We start from the raw sequence: 25,912 nt of genomic DNA, 5'->3' as shown, positions 1-25,912 counted from the left end.
TTTTTGTTGTTGATGTTATTATTATTTTTTTTATTAAATTCAGTTTTATTGAAATACATTCACACACCATACAATCATCCATGGTATACAATCCACTGTCCACAGTATGATAAGATAGTTATGTGTTCATCACCACAATCTATCTCTGAACATTTTCCTTACATCAGAAAGAACCAGAACAAGAATAAAAAATAAAAGTGAAAAAAGAACACCCAAATCATCCCCCCATCCCACCCCACCCCATTTGTCCTTTAGTTTTTATCCCCATTTTTCTACTCATCCATACACTAGATAAAGGGGGTGTGATCCACAAGGTCTTCACAATCACACTGTCACCTCTTGTAATCTACATTATTATATAATTGTCTTCAGGAGTCCACTGGAGGTTTTTACATAGGTAAGAATCTGATCTATGTTTTAAACTCCTGTGTGAACAAAGTACAGAAGATAAAAATGGAAGAAGGGAGACCATTTATGATAACACTGAAGTAGAGCTGAAAATATTTTATAAAAAGTTTGGAATGATGATTCTCAAGTTTTTGGCCTTGAGAAGTAAAGCGATGCTGGCTTGGTTTTAAGATGTTAGCAAAAGATAGAGAGAAATGATTAGATGTGAAGTATATACTAGAGGTAGAGTCAGAAAGATTTTATAGACTACAAAAGGCAAGGATGGTCAGAGATGATTGGAGATGCCTAGTAGATATACATGTGGAAGCCATCATCAAAGAGATTTGGTACTAAAAACCATAAAACTGGATGATACAGCCTTCAGTGGATAATTATTCAATCATCAGACAAAAATTAGGCATGATTTTGTGTACAGAAAGTTCACCAAGATATTCGACACTGTGCATGTATCATTTGCACAAAAAGAAGTAATGTTAATTATTTTTATGTGCCAATTACTTATACATTTATACCTCACAAACCTATGATGTTCTGTATTCTTATTCTCTTTTTACATAAGAAAAAACTAAGGTACAGATGAACTAAGAGACTTAACCCACGGTTACACAGCTAGTATCTAAGTGATAGAATTTGACTACAGTCATACTCCATAGTTCAAGCTCCTAACCACTACACCATATTCAGTATTTGCTAATATATGCATAGTACACCTCTGGAAAGATATATATGAAACTGGAAACTTTGGTTGGCTCAGGGAAGAAAATTTGGTCTGAGAGCCACACAACTTTTATCACTTTAAATTTTAAATCATGTGACTGTATTCTCTCTCCCACCATCAATATTTTAAATAAAAATAATAAAAGCATGGAACTGGTTTTCACTTTATTCACTGAGGAAAAAAAAAAAAAAAGTCTGAAGATTGAGTCCCAGGATAACCAGTATTTCCACTTAACTTTCTAAGAAAACAAATGAAGAGAGTATTTCAAGAAGAAAGTAGTAGCTGTGTGTTTAAAGAGAGAGGAAGATAAAAGACCTAGAGCTGTCCAATGATTAGGCCAATAAGAATGTAACTGTTGTCTTCGATAACAGCAGAGACAGTGAAGTGGCAGAGAAAGAAACATGACTCCAGTAGGTTCAAGGAAAATAAAAGCAGAGTGAGTGATGACCATGAATATAAACAATTCCTTGAGAAGTTTTAATAAAAAGGAGAGAAATGAGATTGTTGCTGGAGGGGTATGAGGGAACGACAAAGAGTTTCTAAAAGGCAGGAGCTTTTATAGCATATCAGTATATAAGAATTACCATTCAAAAAGGGAGGAGTGTTTGAAGTCAGAAGAGAGTGAGAACAAACATGAGGAGCAAAGTTCTTGAGTAGGTGACTACTGATGGAATCCACTGTACAAGGGTAAGGATTTTAGATAGGGAGCACTGTAATGAAAAGGTCTACAGTTAAATGTAGGTTTAATTCTCAAAAGATTCTCTTCTTGCTGCCTTTATTAAGGAAGCAAGATAATCAGCTGAGTGTAAAGAAGAGGAGTGAAGATATGAAATAATATTCTAAGAAAGCGGAAGCATTCATGGCATGGATACTGTAATAGTATTGCTAGAAAAGTTTCAGTGGAGAAAAAATGTAAAGCCCAGACATTCTGGTTAAGTGTTTTTCTCCAAACACTTTCAGCTACTCTGGTGCAGGCAAGGAGCAGGTGGAGATTTCGGGTTTTCCTAGATAGTATGATGGAGAGAAAGTGAGGCAAGGAAGGTGAGGATATGAAGGACATGTTAATTATAAAGGATGATGGAATCTAAGCTGGAAAAGTAAAGGTACTGAGAACATAAAAGGTATGAAGAACAGCAAAACAGAACAGTGTCACAGGATTTGAAGTCCCAGGAGAAGAAAAACATTACTGGAGTTGGGGACACTGAGGAAAAACAATGGAACAAAAGGAGATGGTCAGTAGAAAATGGGATGCTTGAAATTAAGATTGTAGACACAAATGTTTAAATCAACATCCAGTAATTTGCACTTAAGTGTGAACACTGAAAAATTTTATTTCTGTTTAGTGAGATCTACAATACTTTTGAAAACCAACTATTACTATACACCCTAGAAGTATTTCTGATAACAGAACAAATTAGATTTTTTTTATTTTATATTATTTTATATTATAATTTTATTTATATTTTATTTTATTTTGTAAATTTGTTCAGTTTTAAAAAGTTTATTTAAACAAGGCTACAGTTTCCAAACAATAAAGAGTTAAACAATTCCTTTTTCTCTCAAAAAACCCAACCAAAATAACAAGGAAAAAGAATTTTCATCTTCCACGAAGAGAGAAAATACTTGTAACCCCAAACCACAAAATATGAATAGGGAAACCAAATGGGTGAGCAGAGATTGTAACAACCAAACCAAAGAGTGGAGAAAGCATGACAACTATACCTATAAAGAAAAAGAAGGACTCAGGAATTAGAATCATGAGGTTCCACAGAAGATGGGGTAAAGGTCTGAATATGAGTACTATTTCAAAGTCTGTACAAAAAGCAATTAAATCCCCCAAATCTCCACTCTAACCTATGCAGTTAGGCAGTTTCTCCACCACACAAACATCCTGGATGTCCAGAACTTTATTCCCTGGAGAAAAACCAGAAATTTGAAGTCAACAGACATAGAGGAGGGACATGTGTGTGAAGTGCAAAGTTTCCTGAGTTTTCCATCACTCTGCCCAATTCCCAAATGTCAACCAGTGCCCAACATTAATTGGAAGATCCTTCTGCATAGAAGCTGAACTTTCCCAGGGAAAATATTGATACTAACATCTGAGAGTCTACAATGAAATGCTAGCTCACCATCAGACTACCCTACAGTAAAGTGCACCAATCTAGAAGCCAAAGACAACTCTCACCCTGTCAACCACAACACACACACACGTGCATGCACACGCTTGAGGAAATCAGCTTTTTGTTTTTTTTAGTGTCTCACTCTCTATTAATAGAGAGCCCACAAAGAAATATTTGAGGAAGCTTCCAACATGAAAGAGAAAGAAAGCAGAGAATCACAAGAAAAGAGATTAGAGCAGGGAGCAGAAGAAAAGTTCAAAGGAATAGTTAACATTATCAAAGAAATAAGAAAGACATTGCATTCACGAAACATAGAATGCTATACAAAAGACCTGGAGAATGAGAAAGAACTCTAAGAAATTTAAAATGATAGTCAAAATCAGATTCAGTAAAGTTGAAGATACAGAAGGAAAGTAAACAAAATGGCTAAAAAAAAATGGAAAATAGAAGAGAAATAAGAAACTCTGGATTTGTTTTTTTTTTTTTGAAACTCAAGATTGAGGTCAAGAGAGTAACATTCAGTCAATAGGTATTCAAGAAAGGGTACACAGGTATAAAGAATGGGAAAAACCACACCGAAACTAGGGTATATTAACATGAAACTGCAGAATATCAGGAATAAAGAGAAAAGTCTAAAAGCTTTTTCAAGATAAGAAACAGGATCTGAATCAGAAGCCAAAATGGTACTGGACTTTTCAGCAGCAAACACTGAAAAGTTAGAGGACAAACTCTAAAGAAAGTTATTTTCAATGATGAATTCTATTTTAGGTAAGACTATTAAATATGAGGATGCAATACATTTTTCAGGCATGCAAAGTCTCAAATATATTCTTTCCCAATACCTTTTTTTCTCAGGAAACTACTGGAAAATATGCTGCACCAAAAGGAGACAGTTAATTAGAAGAGAGAGCAAGAGTGAGAGACATGACAGAGGATGCAATGTAAGACAAAGGAACCAAACAATGGCAGGAAACTTAAATAAATTAAAGGACAGACATGGACAGACATCTAAATAATTGAAAATAAGGCTGCCATTTAAAATACAGTTATAAAAAATTTAAAGCACAGAAAAGTGTTTGCCACAAAATTGTTTATAACATTATACTGTTTAAAAAAAATTCTCACAAATATGCATATGACAAAAGAGACTTAATGGAAACACCAACTTGTTACAGCATTGTCATGATTATGGCTAATTTTAATTTTTGTATTTTTTTATTTTCCAACTTCCCTGTAAGTACTACATGCAATTTTATGGGTACAAAACTATAGAAAAATGTTAATGAAAAACAAAATTAATCCATGAAGAATTTTCTCAAGTTCTCTGCCCTCTATAGAACTAAGCCAAATAAGCTTTGTCATTCTCTGTATTGTTTCTAAATCAGACGATCACTGAGTGACTTGTACATGTTAAACATTTAACATGAATTATTTCATTTAAATTTCACAACACTCCTGTAAGATAGAACTATTAATATCAACATTGTCCTGATGAGAAAAGTTAGGAACAGAAGTAAGTGACTTGTCCAAGATCACCAAGTTAATAAACAGGAGATGGGTAATGTTTATAAAGTGATTTAACAAATCATGGTTCCCAAAAGAAAGCTGATTTTCAGACCTGAGGAGAGAAAGAAATAAATCCAAGGAAATGATAGTTCTTAGTTAGAAAGCTTTAAAAATTACTCTAGACCTGTATTCACAGATTCAAAAAGGGTAATTATATTGTTAAAGTTAATACTTCACTGTACATTACAGGTACAATTTTAAGATACAGTGGTATTTGCAGATTTGTCCTAAATTGAGCATTAATCCCACAAGAACACTAAAAGCTACTATTCAAACCCTAGAAAACTGAGTTACATTTAGAGGAGGGTTAAGAAAGACAAAGGTGATAAAGTAAAACACACAATGGTAAAATTACAAAGCAAGGATGAGGCAAAACTCTAGATGAATAAAGAAAAAATAAATAAGAAAAGAAAAATATAAAGAAGGAAGACAGATTATTTATACCCTATGGCCTGTTTTTTGATGAAGCCAAATTGACCTAAAGTTCAGATCCTAACCTTAGAAGCTATAATAATCTGCCCAAATAAGAGCTATAAATTACTTATTGAATTACAATTAGAACTTGGGTACTGAGAACTAAAGACCAGTAAAAGGAAAATGCATGCGATTAGTTTCCTCAATAACAGTTTTCAAAAGATCTAGTTCGTTTATTTACTTGCTTATTTCTGATTTCCCACTTACCATGTCTATCATTACCTAAAATAGAGTATGTGCTCAACAAATTGAGTAAAAATATGAATGAAGGAAAATATTGTGAAACACCATAAGCTCTTCTTATCTTTACAGTACAACAGCAGCAAGATACTAAAGGCCAGGCACTGTTCCAAAGACTTCTGATCTGTTTTAATATCAGGTAGCTGCCATTACCTGTCACATGTTGCACAGGAAGAAATTTTCACCAGTAAGTTGAAGACTTACCCAAGGTTACCCAGCTAGTAAAAGGCAGAGGGGAATCTGAACTCAGACAGTCTGGCTCCAGAACCCATTCTATCAACCACTATATTTATGATTTTGGCAAATGAAAACTAAAGAAAACAGATGTCAATTTTCTGAAGCAAAATGATTGTTAGCATCATATGATAAAACAAAAAAGCAATTTCACATGACATATCTTTCCTCAAAGGAAAAGTCCAGAAGTGCTGACCTGGTAAGAAATATAAATCAACAATGAACCATATATTAACATAAAATCAAACATATGTCAACATAAAAACTTTCAAATGAAAAGGTAAAAAGAAATGTCTACTTCTTCAAGAGGCTGAGAGTGACCTACTGTTAAAATACTTCTGATGAAGACTGGCTTCCAGTCTTATGAAGCCACTGGACTGTCATATGATGCTCTTAACCACATTTCAAAATTTTACCAAAAATCATTTTAGAAAAAAGTAGAATAGAATCAATCACCATGCCATTATTAATACAAATTTTGTATTCCAACCCCCTCCCCCCTTTTAAAAATTAGCATCTTCACCTTAAAAACGAGAGGTAGCCAGTATAACTCTTTGTAACATCTTAGAAAATTATGATGGTAAGAAAATATCAAAAAATAAAGTTAAACCAACATTACTCATTCTGTAAATTGCCATCTAATAAAAACCTGAAGTTAACAATTTGTAAAGTAATGGAATGCATTTAAAAGCAAATGTCTACAAATATGAAAGATAACTATAATTCTCAAAAATAGATTCCTCAAGAATAAAATAGTCTTCATAATGTGAAACCACAAAGTGGTAAAACAAAGGTACTAGTACCTAGTTTCAATTTTGAAATAAACCATTTTCTCATAAAATAGGAAAATTTCATCAAATTGGAAAAAAAAAGGTGCCCAACTTCAGAATTTAAATCTACCAGAAGCAGCAAAAGAAATTATGTAAAAGTACTTCTTTATAAATTAAGTCCATAAACTATGTTCTAATATGTCAACCAAGATAGGTATTTAGAACAGAAATAAGAAAAGGCACTTAATTCTGAAGGTTAATAGTTAATGAAAACTATCAAGGTGAAGCTTCTTTATTAAAATGGGTCAAATAAATATGATCATATGTTTTAAGGTTCCAATTAAGAGAAAAATAACAAGAGTATAGCATAAAACATAATATAATGATAAAAGCATTTGAAAAAAAAAAGGGAGGAAAGCACCGTTTACCTCCAATGAAAAAATGAGAGTAATTATTCTCAAAATTATGCAATAAACAGACCTGAAGAACTTCAGAGTAACAAAAACTTTTAATAAAAATGTGGTAAAAGTATACAATTAAATGCAATGCACAAACACCAACAACAGGGAGATAGGGAGACATTAATTCATAACAAGAAAGTGGGCATTTGGAAAACATATTAAAAGTACTATTGATAAGACCACTCTGATGACTTATGAAGCTCTGCAGCTCATCACATCTGTACCCTACGAAATAACTAACCTGATTGTCTCTCTTCTCAGCTAAGATATAAGCAATGTCAAGGAGCATTTTATTCCAAAGCCGATAATCATATCTGGCCATAACTGCCTTGTAACTGTCCATGCACATAGTCTTTGAAGCAGAGGATTAAATGTTCCTGCCCATTTTATCTAGTCCCCAAGACTCGTCCTGCAAAGTGAATAAAAATGATTATCTTTTAATCTACCCCTGGCACACATACTATAAAATAACAAAGAAGAGGCACAGATGAGAACAAAAAAAAAAAACAAAAAAAAAAAAACAAAAAAAAAAAAAAGGAAAAAAAAAGAAAAAGAAAAAGAAACACCCTGAAAAGATGGATAATTACTGTCCAGCCTGAAATTAAGTTCTCAGCAAGCCCCATGTCCTTTGTTGAAAGGTAGGTGACTGATATGTCTCACATTTTATGAAACTAAGCCTTAGGAGATACAACCATTAATGTAGACACATGGGAATTAAAGTAATTTCTGGAAATAAATTTACACTAAAAAACAGGTTTTATCCTTTGAAATATCACCTTCTGTTTTTCTTGATATTTGATTCTGAAAACTTCTTTCAAATTAAAATAGGTTAGATGATGACATATAAAGAGCTTAGGTAAAAACAAAATGGCTTTTACCAAGCAATTTTAAAAGCTGTCACAAACAGGTAAATTGTAGGAAGAAAGAGAGACAAAAAGGAAGTAAAGGGGAACCAACCACTCAACTCAAAATGAATAGGAGAAAGACCTTAAGGAAAATATATTCAAGCATATGCAAATTTAACTCATATTGATAACCAAAGGGATAAATACAGAGTTAGATAAAACAAAACAATAATAAAGCTTACTGAAAATGGGCCAGCAGAAAGGAGAGGTGAAAAGGATCATTACATTACTAAGTCAGTAAAATATAGCAATGCTTCATTTACATGGCAGTGAAAGACAAATATAAATGCATCCAAGTGCATTTTTCAGAAAATTGGAACATTGTTTTAAGAGGCGAAATATTCTGATATATTTCCATACTATATTACTCCTACTCTTGTGTTCTTACAGTATGTGGCAGATATTCACACAGGTTTCTGGATTAAAAAAAGGTGCCTTGCCCCCACAGAGAAGACCCAGATTTCTATCATGAGATTTATAAACAACTTTTTTTGTCTTCTTCTTTTGTTATGAGTTGTCATTTCATAATACCATCAGCAGGATAGGATCTTAAAGTTGACTCTTCATTATTTGCTCCTTCTCCTTCTCTGTCAGACTTGGGAACAAGATAACTTTCTGTTTTAAGGCAAGTTCATTAACTTTAATGACAGCAATCTTGGCTATTCAGAAGTCATATCTATTTTATGTTTAAGTTGTTTGTTTATTTTAAACCATTGAATTTACCATCCGACAACCAGTTAAATGGGCATTACTGTACAAAAAAAAAAAGTAAGATGAAAAGGAAATAGAAAAAAGAACAAATACCAAATGCAAAAGGTTATTAAAAGAGATGAAATTAAGAAAAGACTAAATTTTTTGAATAATAAATAGTATTTTTACAGTACCTTTTTAAAAGGGCACAACAGGCTACAACATCTTCCTTTTCTAATAATGAGGAAGAGGTTACTCTCATCAACATTGTGTTGATGTTTGTTCTGTACAGAAATTTTTTCACTAATAAATGGTTTTACTTTACTATTGTTAAAAGATAAAATTATATAAAAGATCTTCTCTCTTCCTAAAAATGAGAAAAAAAGCACTCTCAAACTAAAATGAATTTCATGCATGTTTTATATGGAAATACAGTGAGAGTAATATACACTAATACAGATTAACTATTTTGAATTTTTTTAAAAAAAGGAATGAAAAATAAAAGTGGAAAATATGAGTAACTCCAAATAATATTATCATATTGGCTTAAGCAACAGCTCTAAGCCAGAAAATGACAGACTTTAAATCAGAGGTTTGCAATGTATAGTCCCCAAACCAGTAGCACTAGCATTACCTAGACACTTGCTAAACTCTGGGTGTGGGGTCCAGCAATCTGTTTAAATGAATCCTGTAGATGACTCTGACTCTGATGCATGCTAAGGTTTGGGAACTAAAGCTTCAAAGTAAATTAGATAAATGAGAAATTTAATGACACTGAGTCTGTTTTGTTGGCAGGGTAACGAGTAAGAGAATATAGACAAAATTTACCGATACTACAAAGGATCTAATTTGGGAGCATTTAGATATATGTGTATGCATATATATATACATACAAAATACACGCTCTGTATCATGAATGAAAAAGAACAGTCATTTCAAGTAAGCACAGAAAAGCAATGGTGGGAAAACTGGGCAATTGCTAAATTAATGAAATTACCTTGCAATAAAAAAACAAGGGAAAAAATGAATATACTTGACTGAGAAGTTATCAGGATAATTCTAAAGTAATGAAAACAGAAGTGAAAACTGCAGTCTGTGAGTTCTTCAGTTATCTACTGATTACTTGAATGAACTGATTTTAGAAACATTATGTTTAGACATAATTTTAAGTTATTAGAGGACTAGGAATGAAAGATTTACCACCTTATTAGTTTGCTGGAATTATTTCTTTCAAATACATAAACAAATAAATATTTACACATATATATATAAAATAACAATAAGCAATAAAGCAATGTAATTAAGTAGAGATACAACATTGTAAATTTGGAATCTCAACTATTATTTGGGCTTACTAAAGAATATGGTCTGGTGGCCTCCTAAAATTTCTTTGGATATAGGAAAATAACTAAACCTTCAGAAAGGTTTGTTCATACTGGCCAGTAGGTTTCAGTTTTCATTTTCAAGATTGTCAAATGCCAGTTATCAAAGCAGGAATACATTTTACCTAGAGATAGCACAAACCATTCAGATTAATTTGAGGAAAAATGCTATTTTTCAGGAGCACAGTGATTAGTTTAAATTATTTGTCAATTTAAGGAAACTTTAATTAGAATAAAGCATATTTCACAAAGCTAAATAAAAAGGAAATAAATTGTTGGTTACTTACCAGCAAGGGTACTTGTATGCCTAAAAGCTCTGACCTGGGAGTCTGACAAACCAGTCAAAAGGGAGATTACTGTGTCCATCATATACTCATCATAAATTATGCTATACTGACACTGTCGAATCAAGACTCCAATAAATTCACAAAAATTTGAACGAAATTTTTTCCACTGAGGTCCAGGCATGGTAAGAGGATAATCACCACTGTCCTAAAAAGGAGATAAAGAACAAATTAAGTATGACATATGTACCAGTTTAATCAAAGTTTTTTTTTCCTTCCTACCTATATAGGTATCCTTTTTCTCCAAGTAGATGCGGATAAAGCCAGAAGGTAACTTTCACAGCTGTACTAATTTCTTTATCATTTTTTTTGTTGATTTCATCTATCATAACTACTTAATTCTTAAAATGCTCAAAATTATTTAGTACCAGTATTTACTTTGTTGTTCTTAGACACTCATTCAAAACAAAACTTTCAGGCTTGTTATGTTCTTGTTCTAGTTGAGATACTTTGCAGTACAAATATTTTGAAAAATTAATGAATTTAAGACTAGAAAAGATATTTGTCACTGAATTCACATCACATTAAATTTGACACCAGTCTCAGAGCATCTTTCAACTTCTTTAAGTTGAATTTTTAAGAATTGAAAAAGTATAAGCACTTCACTGAGAAGTCCAAAAGTAACCTTTCACATCTGAGTTAGATTGAATTATGCACCCCAATTCAGACAAGTTCTTTATCTTAATCTACATTCCTGTGGGTGTGAACCCACTGTAAACAGGATCTCTTGAAGATGTTATTTTAAATTGAGGTATGGCTCAAGTGAATGAAGTCGGTCTTAATCCTCATTAGTGAAGGCCCTAAAAAGAGAACGGAACTGGCAGCAGAATCACAGAAAGCTGCAGGGAGGAGCCGGAAGTCATTGGAAACCAAAAGAGAAGGAAGAAGAAATCACAGAGAGACATGAGGAAGGGATACAAGCCAAGGAATCCTAAGGATCGCAGGCAGCAAGCACCAGAGAGTTACAGGTTTGGGGGAGAAAGTATCGACTTGCTGACAACTCAATTTTGGACTTCTCCTAACCTCAAAACCCTGAGTCAATAAATTCCCATTGTTTAAAGCCAACTCATTGTGTAATATTTGTCAGAGCAGCCTGAAAAACTACTTCTAAAACTCCAACCACATTTTCTTCCAATTTTACTAAGAACTGTCTTTTAATTCATTTTTACTGAAAGGATTTATTAACTTTTCAAAAACTAACTTATTGGAGAAATTCTAATATTGGTTCTTGGTATCACCAGAATATGTCATCTTGTTTAAAACACAAAAATAACATTTGAACTCAACTCAAAATTTTAAAGGTTTCCCACCAACTATAGCCTAAGCATTTTGGTAGAGAAATGGAAATTCACAAGGCAGAGAGAATACTATGAATATAGTTATCTGAATATTCTTAATTTGTGGCTTTTTGCCTTTTCTAGGACAAACTACTGTTGGGAAAATTGGGTGGTAAGTTAGGCCTTGAGTTCTGCTGGTGTCCCAGGAAAGACAGCAAATGTGATAAGTAGGACATGATAAAAGCAAGGAGCAGAAAGCAGAGATTAGGAAGAACTTGGCATTCACAGGCCCATGAGAAAGTCAGCGTCGGTACTACATAAGTGTTGTGGGACTCACTGGCCCTCAAAAGATCAAGGAGGAACTGAAGGGGCTGGCTAAATCTTGCCAGTTCTTGAGACTAGAGTGTGGGGGTAGAATGGGGAAAGTAGATAAAAAGGAGAGTAGAGCAGCAGGGCTTCCTAAAGTTATCTTAGCAGCCTCCCCGCTGCATCTACATCACAAAAGCCCACTAGGATAAAGCTCCTCTTACTTTATACCAACTGAGAGATTCAGCCATTCTGTGCTCCAAAAAAACAAGACCTGGACCCCAAAGAAGCTACAAAGAAAACAATCCAATTAGAGAGACCCAAAAGCAAGGGAGAAGGACAGGCAGAACAATAAGCATGCAGGAAAGCTTGAATAAAAAAAATAAGTGTACACAGTGAGCTCTAATGTAAACTATGAACTGTAGTTAATAAAACAATTATAATAATATTCTTCTATTTAATGTAACGAAAGTACCACACTAACGCAAAGTGCTAATACAGGGAAAACTGCTGGGGGAAGGGGGAGTAGGTAAAGGAACGCCGTATTTTCTGTATGATTTTTCTATAAACTTACAAATTCTCTAATTAAAAAAACCATTTTAAAAATAAGTATATTTCAGAAGATTCAAAGGCAGCACCAAAACAATAACAAAAACAAAAGACCCTGGGAACTCAAAATACTTGATTTCCTAATTAAACAATTCAGTTGATGAACTGAAGGAAAGAACAATCAATGACAGGATATATTAATAGCCTAGAAAATAACATGCAGGAAATATATGAGGAAAAACATGTAATTTGCTATTGGTGTTTCTAAAAAAGCCTTTTTAAAGGGACAGACTAGACTACAACGATCTCTTCAGCCTTTTGTACCTTCCCCCTTTCATTGCTCTAGAACTCAAATGTGCTGGATATTCAGCAGCCACCTTATAACCATGACAGGACAAATACGAGGAGGAAGAATGGTAGAGGAGAAGGGCAGAGAAGTTCTAGATCTGGAATTGCCCTGTTGAGCTTCAGTACAAGTCATGTACTGTCCACTCACATATTTATTATGTATGAAACAAACAAAAAACCTTCTGTGAATTTAAGCCATTTTAGTAAGGTTTTCTGTTTCTAACAGAGAAATGCATTCCCACTGTTAGAGGAGAAAGGAGAATTACAAACCAGTGGGGTAGATGAGTTGTGTAGTAAATAATTTTGGGTGACCTGGCTGTCCATTAGAAAAAATAAAGATATATATTGTGACTTACACCAAAATATATTCCCCTAATGAATCAAAACACTTAAAAAATTAAACCATAAAAGTAACAGATGACAACATGGGAGAAAGATTTTTTTTTCTAAATATGATACAAAGGCCAGAAGTCATAAAAGACCAATTAGTTCAACTATATAAAAATAATCTTTCAAAGTTCTGTCATGCATTTAACATCAAAGAATAACCACAAAGAACAACTATTTCGGTAGATTATTTTGGCTGACTGCCATAATGCAATTAAAGTGAAATTACTCTTTACATTAAGACCGCTTCTAATTAAATCTAAGCTAGTTCTTCCAGTTATGCAAAGCCTCATCTTTCTAAAACATCAAGAAATTAAAAGTCTCAAAATTTTTAACAGAACTTATTTGGCCAAGAGAGTCATAGAAATACCAACTAAGAAACGACGCAAAAATATATTTGGAAAAAGAAATTCTACGAGGCAATGCCATAAGAAATTTATTATAATTTTCAAAGCTCATATCTTACTCATTTTTCTATCTCCAGAATTTATCCCAGACAGTATCTACTATTGCTAGTATCACTGAGCCCTCAAAAGACCAAGGAGGAACTGAAAGGGCTGGGTTGAATCCTCCCAACTCTTGAGACTGGGACACTGGAGAGGGAGACAGGTAAGACTGTAGAGCAGAGAGGATTCCCATAGCATAATTAGTATACTGAGGAGCACAACAATGTTTTGGAGAAGGCTTACTTATTAGCATTAAAATAAAAATCTCAGTCTGGTTTACAAGGCTCACAATAACCTGGCCTCAGATTCACTCCCTCCAGCTTCATATCCCAGTTTCCTTCTCTACATCCTAAACTCCATATGCCCAGTATCTCCTTCCTGTTTTTTTCTGATGAACTTGTATTCATTTTTAAAAACCTAGTTCTAGGGCTAAATGTTTTGTGAAGCCCTCAAACCTCAGATAATCAATTCACTCCTTTGTGCTCTCACTGAGTCTTGTATATTCCTCAACTATTAAACTTGTCATGATATTAATGCTATTATCTTACACCGCTCTCTCCCCATTTAGAACATAAGCTCATCACTGCCAGAGCTGTTACCTTGTTGATCTCTCTAAATACAGTTCCCAACTAAAAGTTAAGGCCTATATTAAGTGTTCAAAATATGTTTCTTGAGCACGAAAATAAATTTATCCCTTGTAAACAAAGAGTATAGGTTGCTAGGGATTGGGTTCGGGGTAGGGAATGGTGAGTTGGTGCTTCATTTGTGCAGAATTTCTGTTTGGGTTGATTGTAACGTTTATGGAGGTAGATGGTGATGTTGGTGGCACAACATTGTTGAGTGTGGTTATGGGCACTGCATTGTATATGTGAATGTAGTTGAAGGGGGAAACTTTGGGTCATACGTATGTTACTAGAATAAAAATTACAAGATGAAACATAGGACTACACAATACAGTGGAAAAAAGGGAAAAGATACAGAATTTTTTATAGCTGGCTTTAGTTAATCATTTACTAGGTCTTAATAATTATTAACAAATATAAATGTGATCCATGTACTCTGTTGTAAAATCACGTTTTGCAGATATGTTACAAAACTGAAGGATAAAAATTTTGAAATTACCATAGGTGTAATAATAATCTTAATACATAGTCAATCCTTAATAATACAGATGGGGACTTAATCTAGCACTCATTGATACAAATGCCATTGCTGAGTCACACTGTGGCTTCATGACTACATGATTTAAGCATCTTTCAAAATGAGAGTGTTTGTCTTCAGAGGATATAATGGAAAGATTTAAAACAACCTAAAAACATTTAATCTAGATCAAAATCCTTGGCCACTTTTTTTTAACTTTTTATTTTGAAATACTTTCCAAATTATAGGACAGTTAACTTCATACAGAGAACTCCAACATAACCCAATCCCTCTAAATACCCAGATCTATCAATTTTAACATTTTGTCATGTTTGCCTTATTATTCAATCTGTTCATCAGTCCATCAACCCATATAGCTATCTATCCATCCATCTATTTATCAATCCATTTTGTTAACACTTCAGTGTAGGTTATGTACACCATGCTCCCTGAACACATAACACTGCCAGGTACATTTCCTAAGACCACGGATATTCACTTATATATCAACTTAGGTACAGTTATCAAGTACAAGAAATTTTATGCTGATATAAAGCTGACAGTCTATATTTCATTTTATCATGTTTCAATAATGCCCTTTTTAACCCGCTCTCCTCCCTTGTTAGATCCCATCCATGATCAAGTATTGCTTTAATTGGCATTGTCTCTTTAGTTGCTCTTTCTTTTTTGTTGTTTCTAATTGTGGGTACTTATATACAACATATAAGCTTTCCCATCTCAACCACTCACAATCATACCATTCAGTGGGATTAATCACAATCATCATACTCCAGTACCCTCACTACCCTCTACCACTAAACCTAAACAGATACCCTACACCCATTTTGCATAAACTCCCTATGTCTCCTGACCCTCATGTCACTGGAAACCTATACTATCATTTCTATCTCTATGAGCCTGCCTATTCTCCAATATTGACTTTGTAGACACCATGAGGCTTAAATATAACATCCTAAAGCTAAAACTATCTCTTGTGCTTTGATAACAACATAATCTCAAGAGTATACAAAACTACATTCCTATACCACTCCATATTCCTATCATGCTGTACTTCTTGTCATAAAATACATTTTTATACATTGAGTCCAAAACCACCAATGTACCATTACATTTTATGCATTTGCTTTTTAGACCCAGCAGGAAGTAAAAAGTGGAGATATAAACCAAAATTACAATAACACCGGCATGAAGTTTTTTATTTCTTCATGCTGCTTCAATCTATTGTCTATTGTCCTTTCCTATCAAGAACCTGCAGAACCCCTTTATCATCTTATTTTGGGCCAGGCTAGTGGTAATGAACTCCGCTCAGCTATTTTTCATCTAGGGATGTCTTAACCATGCCCTCGTTTTTTTTTAAGTTGTAGATCTTTAGAAAAACCATGCATAACATACAAAGTTCCCATGTACCACCCTATTATTAACACATTGCATTACTGTGGTACATTTGTTACAATTTATGAAAGAACATTTTTATAATTATACTCTGAACTATAGTCAATCATTAAAAGGGTCCATTGTTGTATTGTACAGTCCTGTCTTTTATATATATATATATATTTTTATTGAGATTGTTCACATACCATACAACTATCCAAAGATCCAAAGTGTACAATCAATTGCCCATGATACCATAGGCACCCATCACAATTAATTTTCTTTTCAATTTTTAGAACATTTTCCTTACTCCAGAAAAGAAATAAAGACAAAAAACAAGGAAACTCAAATCCTCCCATACCCCTAACCACTGACCCCTTCCGTTATTGATTCACAGTTTTGGTATAGTACATTTGTTACTGTTGATGAAAGAATGTTAAAATAATACTAAGAACACTTTGCAATAGGTATACATTTTTTCCTATATGCCTCTCTATTATTAACTTCTAGTTATACTGTCATACATTTGTTCTAGTTCGTGAGAGAGATTTCTAATATCTGTACAGTTAATAACAGACAGTGTCCACCTCAAGATTCACTGTTTTATACATTTCCATCTTTTAACCTCCAACTTTCCTTCTAGTGACATGCCTGATTCTGAGTTTATCCTTCCTACCACCTTTACACACCTTTGAGCACTGTTAATTATTCTCACAACATGCTACCATCACCCCTGTCCATTTCCAAATGTTTAAGTTCACCCTAGTTGAACATTCTGCTCATCATAAGCAAACACTCCCCCTTCTTTAGCTTCATTCTATATCCTGGTAACTTATATTTCATGTCTGAGTTCATATATTATAATTAGTTCATATCAGTGAGATCCATGTCTGAGTTTACATATTATAATTAGTTCATATCAGTAAGATCCTGCAATATTTGCCTTTATGTGTCTGTCTTAATTCACTCGATATAGTAGTGCCCTCAAGGTTTCTTCATCAACCCCTTTCTTTTAAGACGGCTTTGCTTTATACAATCAACCCAAACAGAAACTCTGTACAATTTTAGCAATGACTCATTTCCTATCCCTACCCCATGTTCTCATAACCGATATTCTAGATTCTACCTCTATGAGTTTGCTCATTCTAATTATTTCTTATCAGTGAGGTCATACAATATATGTCCTTTTGTGTCCAGCTTATTTCACTAAGCATGCTTTCTTCCAGGTTCATCCATATAATCACATGTATCAGAACTTCAGCCCTTTTGGGGCTGAAATAATATTCCACTGGTGATATATATATCACATTTTATTTATCCATTAATCAGTTGATGGATACTTGGGTTAATACATCTTCAGATATATACCTGGAAGTAGGAATGCCAAGTCATATGGAAAATCTATTCTTCACTTTCTAAAGACTCACCAAAATCTAATCTATAGTAGCTGCACCATTTTACACTCCCACCAACAATGAATGAGTATTCCTATTTCTCCACACTTACTATTTTCTGTTTTTAATAGTAGCCATTCTCATATATATGTGAAATGGTATCTTATTGTGGTTTTCATTTGCATTTACCTAATAGCTAGAGACATTGAGCACCTTTTCATGTGCTCTTTGGTTATTTGTATATCTTCTATGAAGAAATATCTGTTCATATTTTGTCCAGTTTTAAATTGGGTTGTCTTTTTATTCTTTACATATTCAGAATAATAAACTCTTACTGGATATGTGATTTAGAAATATTTTCTCCCATTGTGTAGGCTGTAGTTTTACTTTCATGTTAAAAGTACTTTGAAGCACAAAAGTTTTTAATTTTAATGAGAAACCATTTATCTACTATTTCTTTTGTTGTTTGTGCTTTGGGTATAAGCATAAAAAACCACTGTCTAACATGAAATCCTGAAGCTGTTTCCCTACATGTTCTTCTAGCAGTTTTATAGTTCTGGCACTTATATTTAGGTCTAAGTCCATTTTAAGTTGATTTTTCAATCTGGTGTGAGGTAGGGGTCCATATTCATTCTTTTGCACATATGTGGATATTCAGTTTTCACAGCATCATTTGTTGAAGAAACTATTTTTTCCCAATTGAGTTTTCCTTGCCTTCTTTTCAAAAATCAGTTGACCATACAAGTGAAGGTTGATTCCTGAACTTTCAATTTGATTCCATGTATCAGTATATCTATCTTTATGCCAGTACCATGCTGTTTTGACTATGGTAACTTTATATGTGTTAAAGTTAGGAAGCTTGAGTCCTCCTACTTCATTCTTTTTCAAGATGTTTTTGGCTATTTGAGGCTCCTTATTCTTCCAAATAAATCTGATGATTAGCTTTTCCATTTATGCAAAGTAGGCTGCTGGAATTTTGATTGAGATTGTGTTGATTCTGTAAAATCGTTGGGTAGAATTGACATACTAAAAATATTTAGTCTTTCAACCCATGATAATGGATTGACTTACAAATTATTTATATTTTCTTTAATTTCTTTTAGCAGTCTCATAGTTTTCTGTGTACAAGTCCTTTGCATCCTTCCTTAAATTTATTCCTAAATATTTCATTCTTTTAGTTGTTATTGTAAATGCATTTTTAATCTTGATTTCTTCGTCAGATTGTTCATTCCTAGTACACAGAAGCACAACTGATTTTTGATGTTAATCTTATACCCTGCCACTATTCTTAATTTATTAATTCCAGTAAGCTTTGCTGTGGGATTTTCAAGATTTTCTGCATATAGGATCATGTCATCTGTAAATAGGGAAAATTTTACATTTTCCTTTCCAATTTGGATGCTTTTTATATCTTTCTCTTGTATAAATGCTCTAACCAGAACTTCCAATATAATGTCGAACAGTAGTGGTAACAATGGGCATCCTTGTCTTGTTCCTGATTTTAGGGGGAAAGCTTTCAGTCTTTCATCACTGAGTATGATGTTACCTGTGGGTTTTTCATAGATGCCCTTTATCATGTGGAGGACGTTTTGTTCTATTCCTAGTTTTCTAAGTGTTTTTATCAATAAAGGGTGCTGAGTTTTGTCAAATGCCTTTTCTACATCAATTCATATAATCAGGTGGTTTTTTCCCTTTCATAATTTGATCTTTCTTCTAATATATCGTTAGCATTTCCTTTACATTTCTCAGTTTGTATTCACTTTCACACAGTTTTTACTGTTTGTGTTAATTTTTTCAATTAAAAGTAATAAAAAACCTGAGTCCCCCACCCCTGGAAGAATGGAACCAGAAGAAACCAATCTTTATTGTTAATGTTGAAAGTCGAGAAAGAGCAACATCTACTAGATAACAGAAATTTTATTTAAATGAGAAAGGCAGAATGTTAAAATTGATGGTGGCCTAAAACATGACAAGAATGAATTCATCATAAATACAATACTGAAATAAAATTGTGTTTCAGCAATTACAATCAGTGTAAAACTGCTGAAGAGAATATTTCAGGGAAAATAGAAAAGGTGACTACTTCATGAAGACAAGCAATGAAAAAAAAAAAAAAAGGAGGCAGGGAAGGATGCATGTAAAACAATTTTGGGAAATTTTGGGTTAAATAAAGTTAAAGAAGTTTTTCTCCACTAGGATTTCTCAGAGCTTTAAATATAATGTATTTTGACAATCTCTATGAGGTATAATATGAAGCCCTATTCAGACTTCTTTAACTTCCAAATTCTTTCTTCTTTAAAGCATTCAGTGTGACTAGCATTCCATAGAACATGAAACTTAAAGAGATGTATTTATAAATCTGGGGATTTGAGAAGGTCTTCAAGAATGAATATTAAGAATCAACTTCTACTGCAGACCACTAATTCTCTTATCCTTATCAGTCATATTCAATGCAGCCTCCATGCAATGTAATCAAAACCTCAAAGATCATTAAATTTGAATTTAGTAGCATGAATTATCCTACAAACAAGAAAACAGTATATGTTCCCTTATGCTAAACTCCAAATCAAAACCAACTGGAAATAATCAACAGATTCACAATTTAAAAATATAAATAGGCAATTTGTACCAATATTGGAATGCTATACCTCATCAAATTCTTCAGTCATTTTTCTGATGATTTCTGCATTCTGCATATTTCGAAACATCTCTATTCTCACAGTACCTGTGGAACAACAGATGTTACAATTAATCTTTATTCTATCCCACATCAAACATGAAATTTAATCAAGCCATTGTTTGAAAAGTTACACAAATTACTAAAACAGTAGATTTCTCTTTCCTTCTCAAAGTCCCATACCATTTATTCTAAAGGAACCTCTTCTTTTGGAAGATATTAAAAGAACTGAATATCCTGTGAAATTGGTAAGTATGAGGAAAAATACTGAGAGGAGGGCTGGAGAAGGGAAAAAGAATAATACAATGAATTTACATTATAGTAAGGATCCTGAAGATTGACTTAAATATGTATCAGTGCTATTCAGACATATAACTGGCTTCCTTCTTCTTAAAAACCTTCAAATACAGAATACATCTCCTTTCATGGCTCTTATTGATGGTCTTCATCATCAGAATCTTTTCCTATAAACTAAAACAATGTCTTTGATACAATATCCCATTTAAGTTAAATCTCTTTTCTTTGAACATGAAAAGTGGCTCTGTAACTTCTAGTTGTTAAAGAAAAAGTTAATTATTTCTTATCTCATTCTTTCATACCATTTTAGCTACTTCATTTTTATTTCAAACATGGATAGCTAAAAATTATCATTCTTACACTAAAGAATGCTTATAGAGAAAAGTTATTAAATGTGTAAGTGTAAAATATTAAGTTAAAAAAGCACAAGAGTACAACTCATGAATCAGTAAGAAAAAAACTTAATTTAAAGCATCTGACAGGCACCAATTAAAATCAGATTTAAGAAGGAAAGAGTCTTTCAGCTATACTATACACTTATAGGAAAGAGCATGGAGTACTAAAACAACCACTGAAAGTCAAGAAAGTGTAGTTTTAATTCAGAGTCTACATAAAAATAATACTGGCACATTTGGCATATTAAACTTAATGACATATATATTACTCATCTATTAAATGAGAGAAATGATAATCTGCTCTATCTTTTAACCAGAATCAGTCTCAAGTATGTTTTCTTTACTTGGTGCCTAGCTCCCTCTATTTTTAGAACTCTTAATTCATTAAGTACCACCAACAGGTATTCCCTATACCCAACTGAAGAGATGAGAATATACAGGTTGGGGAGCAGAGGGGGGAAGGAAAAATATTTTCAAAGATTTCCTCCTAAACATGCACTCTCCTGTAATAGAGAAACTTTATATTGTGACTGTATCATTTTAATGCCAGAAACAATATTGAAGACAGGTTGTTTGCACCCTAAAATATAACTGTAATTTTTACAAGGATTTTAAAAAATTAAATAAACAGGAAACCTGTGTTAATTGCTTATCATACATTTTGCATCTCAAGTAAAAGTAAATTTCTACCAGACATTCCTAAAATCACCCACAAAAAACAAACAAACAAACAAAATAGTATTTAAACTTGTTTGGGCTGTGAACCATTTTAGGAATCTCAAATAGATCCCCACAGATAAAAAGCATATGATTTCATGGCACCCTTAATAAGTAAAACTCCTTAATAAGTTCCAAAGGAAGCAGAAGTAAAATTAGATTTTTAAATTATTAAACATGAAGAATTTGTTCACACACAAATTCTAATGACTTTAAAACCGCAAAAGCTGATAAGATTAAAAATAAGCCCTTCTTTAGGGCTTCCTGCTGCAATTATACATCAAAGTGTCAGAGATGCAGAAGATCTTTTGGAGTTTGATATAAACTAAAATTTGTACTTCTGTAAGTAAATTCCTATCAAAACACAATAACAACAAAGCCTATGCTCAATATAACTCCAGGTCACCTTGTTTCTTACTTAATTCAATTTTTTTTTGACTTGAGATACAAGTTAAAGAAACTAGTCCGTATGTAGAAATACTGACATTAAGTGAAACCAGTCGTTCTCAAACCAATCAGCTCTAACATGTTCTTTAACCATACTGAAACAGAATCTAAAGAAAACATAACAAATATAAACATATATGTAATTCACTATTTTATAAACAAGTATGAGAAAAATTATTTATAATAAATATGTACTTTATCTCAATATTTATTATGCTCAGGCACAACTATAGTAACTCCACATAGTACAAAGTTTGGAGTGTCCAAATGCCCCAATAAGAACTCTGAATCAAACAAGCATTAAAGGATAAAGACACTCAATACAATCCTAAATTTCCACAAGTCTACTTAGATTTAAATATATAAATACATATATATTAAAGGATGGGTAGAAGGAAGAAAGGAAGAAAAAGGGGAAGTAAAACAGGTAGGGAGGGACGGAGGGAGGGAATAGTGGAGAGAGAGGGAGAAAGTTTTTCGAAGTTTGAAGGCATCTTTACCACCGAATGTGAGGAAGGTACTGGGGTAGTGTGCCAGTCTGCATGTATTATGCCCCCCAAAACTCCATGTTCTTTGATGCAATGTTTGGGGGCAGACTTATTAGTGCTGATTAGATTGGAATTCTTTGAAAGTTTCCATGGAGATGTGACTCAATCAACTGTGAGTGAGATATTGGACTGGATAATTTCCATGGAGGTGTTACCCTGACCATTTAGGGTGGGTGTTAATTGGATCACGGGAGTAGTATAAAGGAGTCCATAGACAGAGGACTTCAGAGACAAGGACCTCAGAGTAGCTAAAAGTGACATTTTGGAGAGGAGCTGCAGCTAAGAGAGGACAAAACGCCCTAAGAGCAACACTTTGGAGAATGCCATTTTGAAACACAACCTGGGGGCAAGCAGACACTAGCCCTGTGCCTTCCAAGCTAACACAGGTTTACAAATGCCATCGGCCATCCTTCTGTGAAGGTACCCTTTGCTGATGCCTTACCTTGGACACTTTATGGCCTTAAGACTGTAACTCTGTAACCAAATAACCCCCCTTTATAAAAGCCAATCCATTTCTGGTGTTTTGCAAAAGAGCAGCATTAACAAACTGGAACATGTATTATTAAATATCTATAGTTCACAATAAGATATCCACACTGTATAGAAGATACTAGATGGATGTGACGAGAAAATTAACTGATCTCAGGTCTTTTACTCCAGAGTCAAGGGACTATGTAATATAGATTTTCCATGAGATTACCAATAAAAGACTAATATTTTATGCAGGTTTACTGAGATATACTCACACACCACATAATCCATCCAAAGTATACAATCAATGTCTCACAGTATCATCATATAGTTGTGCATTCACGGCCACAATCAATTTTAGAACATTGTCATTACTCCAAAATAAAGATGAAAGTAAAAAAAAAAAAACCATGCAAAACACCCCACACCCTTTATCCCCCCTATTATTTATATATTTTGTCATTATTTTATTACTCATCTGCCCATACACTGGGTAAAGGGAGTGTCAGTCACCATGTTTTCACTATCACGCAGTCACACGATAAAAGCTATATAGTTATACAATTACCAAGAATCAAGTCTACTGGATTATTGTTCAACAGATTCAGTTATTTCCTTCAAGCTATTCAAATACACTAGGAACTAAAAAGGAATATCTACATAATGCGTAAGAACAGCCTCCAGATTGACCTCTCAACTTTGAGATCTCTCAGTCATTGAAACTTTGTTTCATTTCTTTTCCCTCTTTAGGTCAAGACAGCATTTTCACTCTCTTGATGCCAGGGCCAGGCTCATCTCCAGGAGTCCTGCCTTTGTTGCCAGGGAGACTTACACCCCTGAGGGTAGGGTAGTGAGTTTTTTTTTTTAAATTCAGTTTTATTGAGATATATTCACATACCATACAGTCATCCATGGTGTACAATCAATTATTCACAGCACCACCATATAGTCATGCATTCATCACCCCAATCTATTTTTGAACATTTTCCTTACACCAGAAAGAGAAAAATAAAAAAAAATTACAGTAAAAAAGAACACCCAAATCTTCCCCCCCATCCCACCCTATTTTTCATTTAGTTTTTGTCCCCATTTTTCTACTCATCAATCTATACACTGGATAAAAGGATAAAGGGAGTGTGACCCACAAGGGAGTAGTGAGTTTATCTGCAGAGTTGGCTGAGAGAAAGAGACCACGTCTGAGCAACAAAAGAGGTTCTCTGGGGGTGGAGAGACTAATTTTTAATGAATTAACTTGTTTCTAAATTAAAACACTATCTAGATAGCTAACCAGTGACAGGTTGCATCAGACTTTATGTTCTCTCCTTTATAATTTTGTTAAAGGTCTATTATTAACCACAGTGTTAGAATCTAGTGACACAAGGATACATAAGGCATCATCAGTATCTCTTACAAAAATTCTCAGACCTAAGCGATTCAGCCAAAATAATAGCTAAGACAATTCTTGTATCATGTGGAAATCAAAATGAAGGATCCTGAACTCAAACTAGTGAGATGCCACTTTATAGTTATGTAAATGGAAACATCCCATTCAAAAGTAAATGTGTATTTTAAAGAGATTTCTTTTATGAAACGCTACTCTTTTAAATACAGTAATGAAATGTTTGTGCTATTTGGGAAATGATACAAAAGCAGCAGCAAAATAATCAACTCCTTTTCAATTATTTTAGAATCTATCTTTCCATGGCTGCTTTTCACAGTAGGGCAAAAAGTTTTCAAAATTCATTTTCAAGTAGGTAAGGGTTTTGTACTATAAGCAGAGTCTCAATGGGACAATCAAATGGAATTCTATCACTCAATATAAAAAGCAATATACTATTTCATGAATCTAAATATACACGTAACAATATCAAAAGACTGCTATGCTAAGAGACTGACTATAATTCAAGAAGCACATGGCTTATAGTATAATAACCCTAGAATTGAATAAATCACTGCTTATAAAGTGTACTGTAAATTTTTATTAATAGATTGAATATTTTGTTTTTCTGCTCATTTCTCTGTGGATTTTGGAAAAATAAGGATTATTAATCTGCTCCAAAGTTCAACAAACTGCCTATGATACTACAGCATTTACTCTCAAGGTTTCACTTTTCAGAAGTCAGATAAATACACATAAATATGTATCATTTCGAAGTCAAGACTGACCATTCTTACGATCAGTCTTGGGTAACCAGCCACCAACATGCTCTTCTTCCCAGTAATCTTAAATATATAAGGTATTTAAGACCTTATGTAATCTCCTCCATTGAGTTAGGGCTGAACTTAAGACTCTGGTCTAACAAATTCAATAAAGAGACAATGACCGTTTGTGACTCAGAGACAAGGTCATAAAGGCAGTGTGGCATTACTCTCTACTGGATCACTAACACTGGAGGAAGCAAGTTGTCATGTCACAAAAATACTCAGTCTATAGGAAAGGTCCAGGTGATAAGGAAATAAGGACATCATCTGAAAGCCCTGTAAGCCTTCTTGGCAGAGAATTCTCTCCTAAACAAGCTTTAGATGACTGTAGACCTGGAAGGCAGTTTGACCTTATGCAAGAACCCACCTAAGCCCCTACCAAATGCCTCACCCACAAACTGTGAGAGATAATAAATGGTTAATGCCACTTTAAGCCACGAAGTTCTGAGGTTAATGTGTTACATAGCAATAAATCAGTAATACAGATTTCTTAGAGATTTCCATGAACAATTTCCAGGAAACTGCTGTATTTTAAGAGGATTTTAAATATCTTTTTAACAATTTAAAGGAAAAGGACAATGGCAACACCACAATTTCAGAAATA

General features: G+C 33.5%; 1 protein-coding gene across 5 annotated transcripts in view; it reads right to left on the bottom strand.

Annotated features, from left to right (window-relative positions):
• Positions 1-25,912, bottom strand: part of STAG1 (stromal antigen 1) — a 425,662-nt gene that overhangs the window by 142,683 nt on the left and 257,067 nt on the right. For 4 of the 5 annotated variants that reach the window (XM_037844464.1, XM_037844439.1, XM_037844447.1 and 1 more), the window contains exons 7-8: positions 20,203-20,279; positions 10,256-10,460 (exon numbers count right to left, since the gene is read on the bottom strand). In XM_037844464.1, coding sequence (XP_037700392.1) covers positions 10,256-10,460; positions 20,203-20,279 — 282 coding nt within the window. Of the gene's footprint in view, positions 1-7,232; positions 7,376-10,255; positions 10,461-20,202; positions 20,280-25,912 lie in introns of those variants that run through there. The other variant, XM_037844468.1, reaches the window with a different exon arrangement.

Source organism: Choloepus didactylus, chromosome 1, assembly GCF_015220235.1.
Source record: "Choloepus didactylus isolate mChoDid1 chromosome 1, mChoDid1.pri, whole genome shotgun sequence".
NCBI classification, from domain to species: domain Eukaryota; kingdom Metazoa; phylum Chordata; class Mammalia; order Pilosa; family Megalonychidae; genus Choloepus; species Choloepus didactylus.
This window is presented reverse-complemented; position numbering and strand designations above follow the sequence as displayed.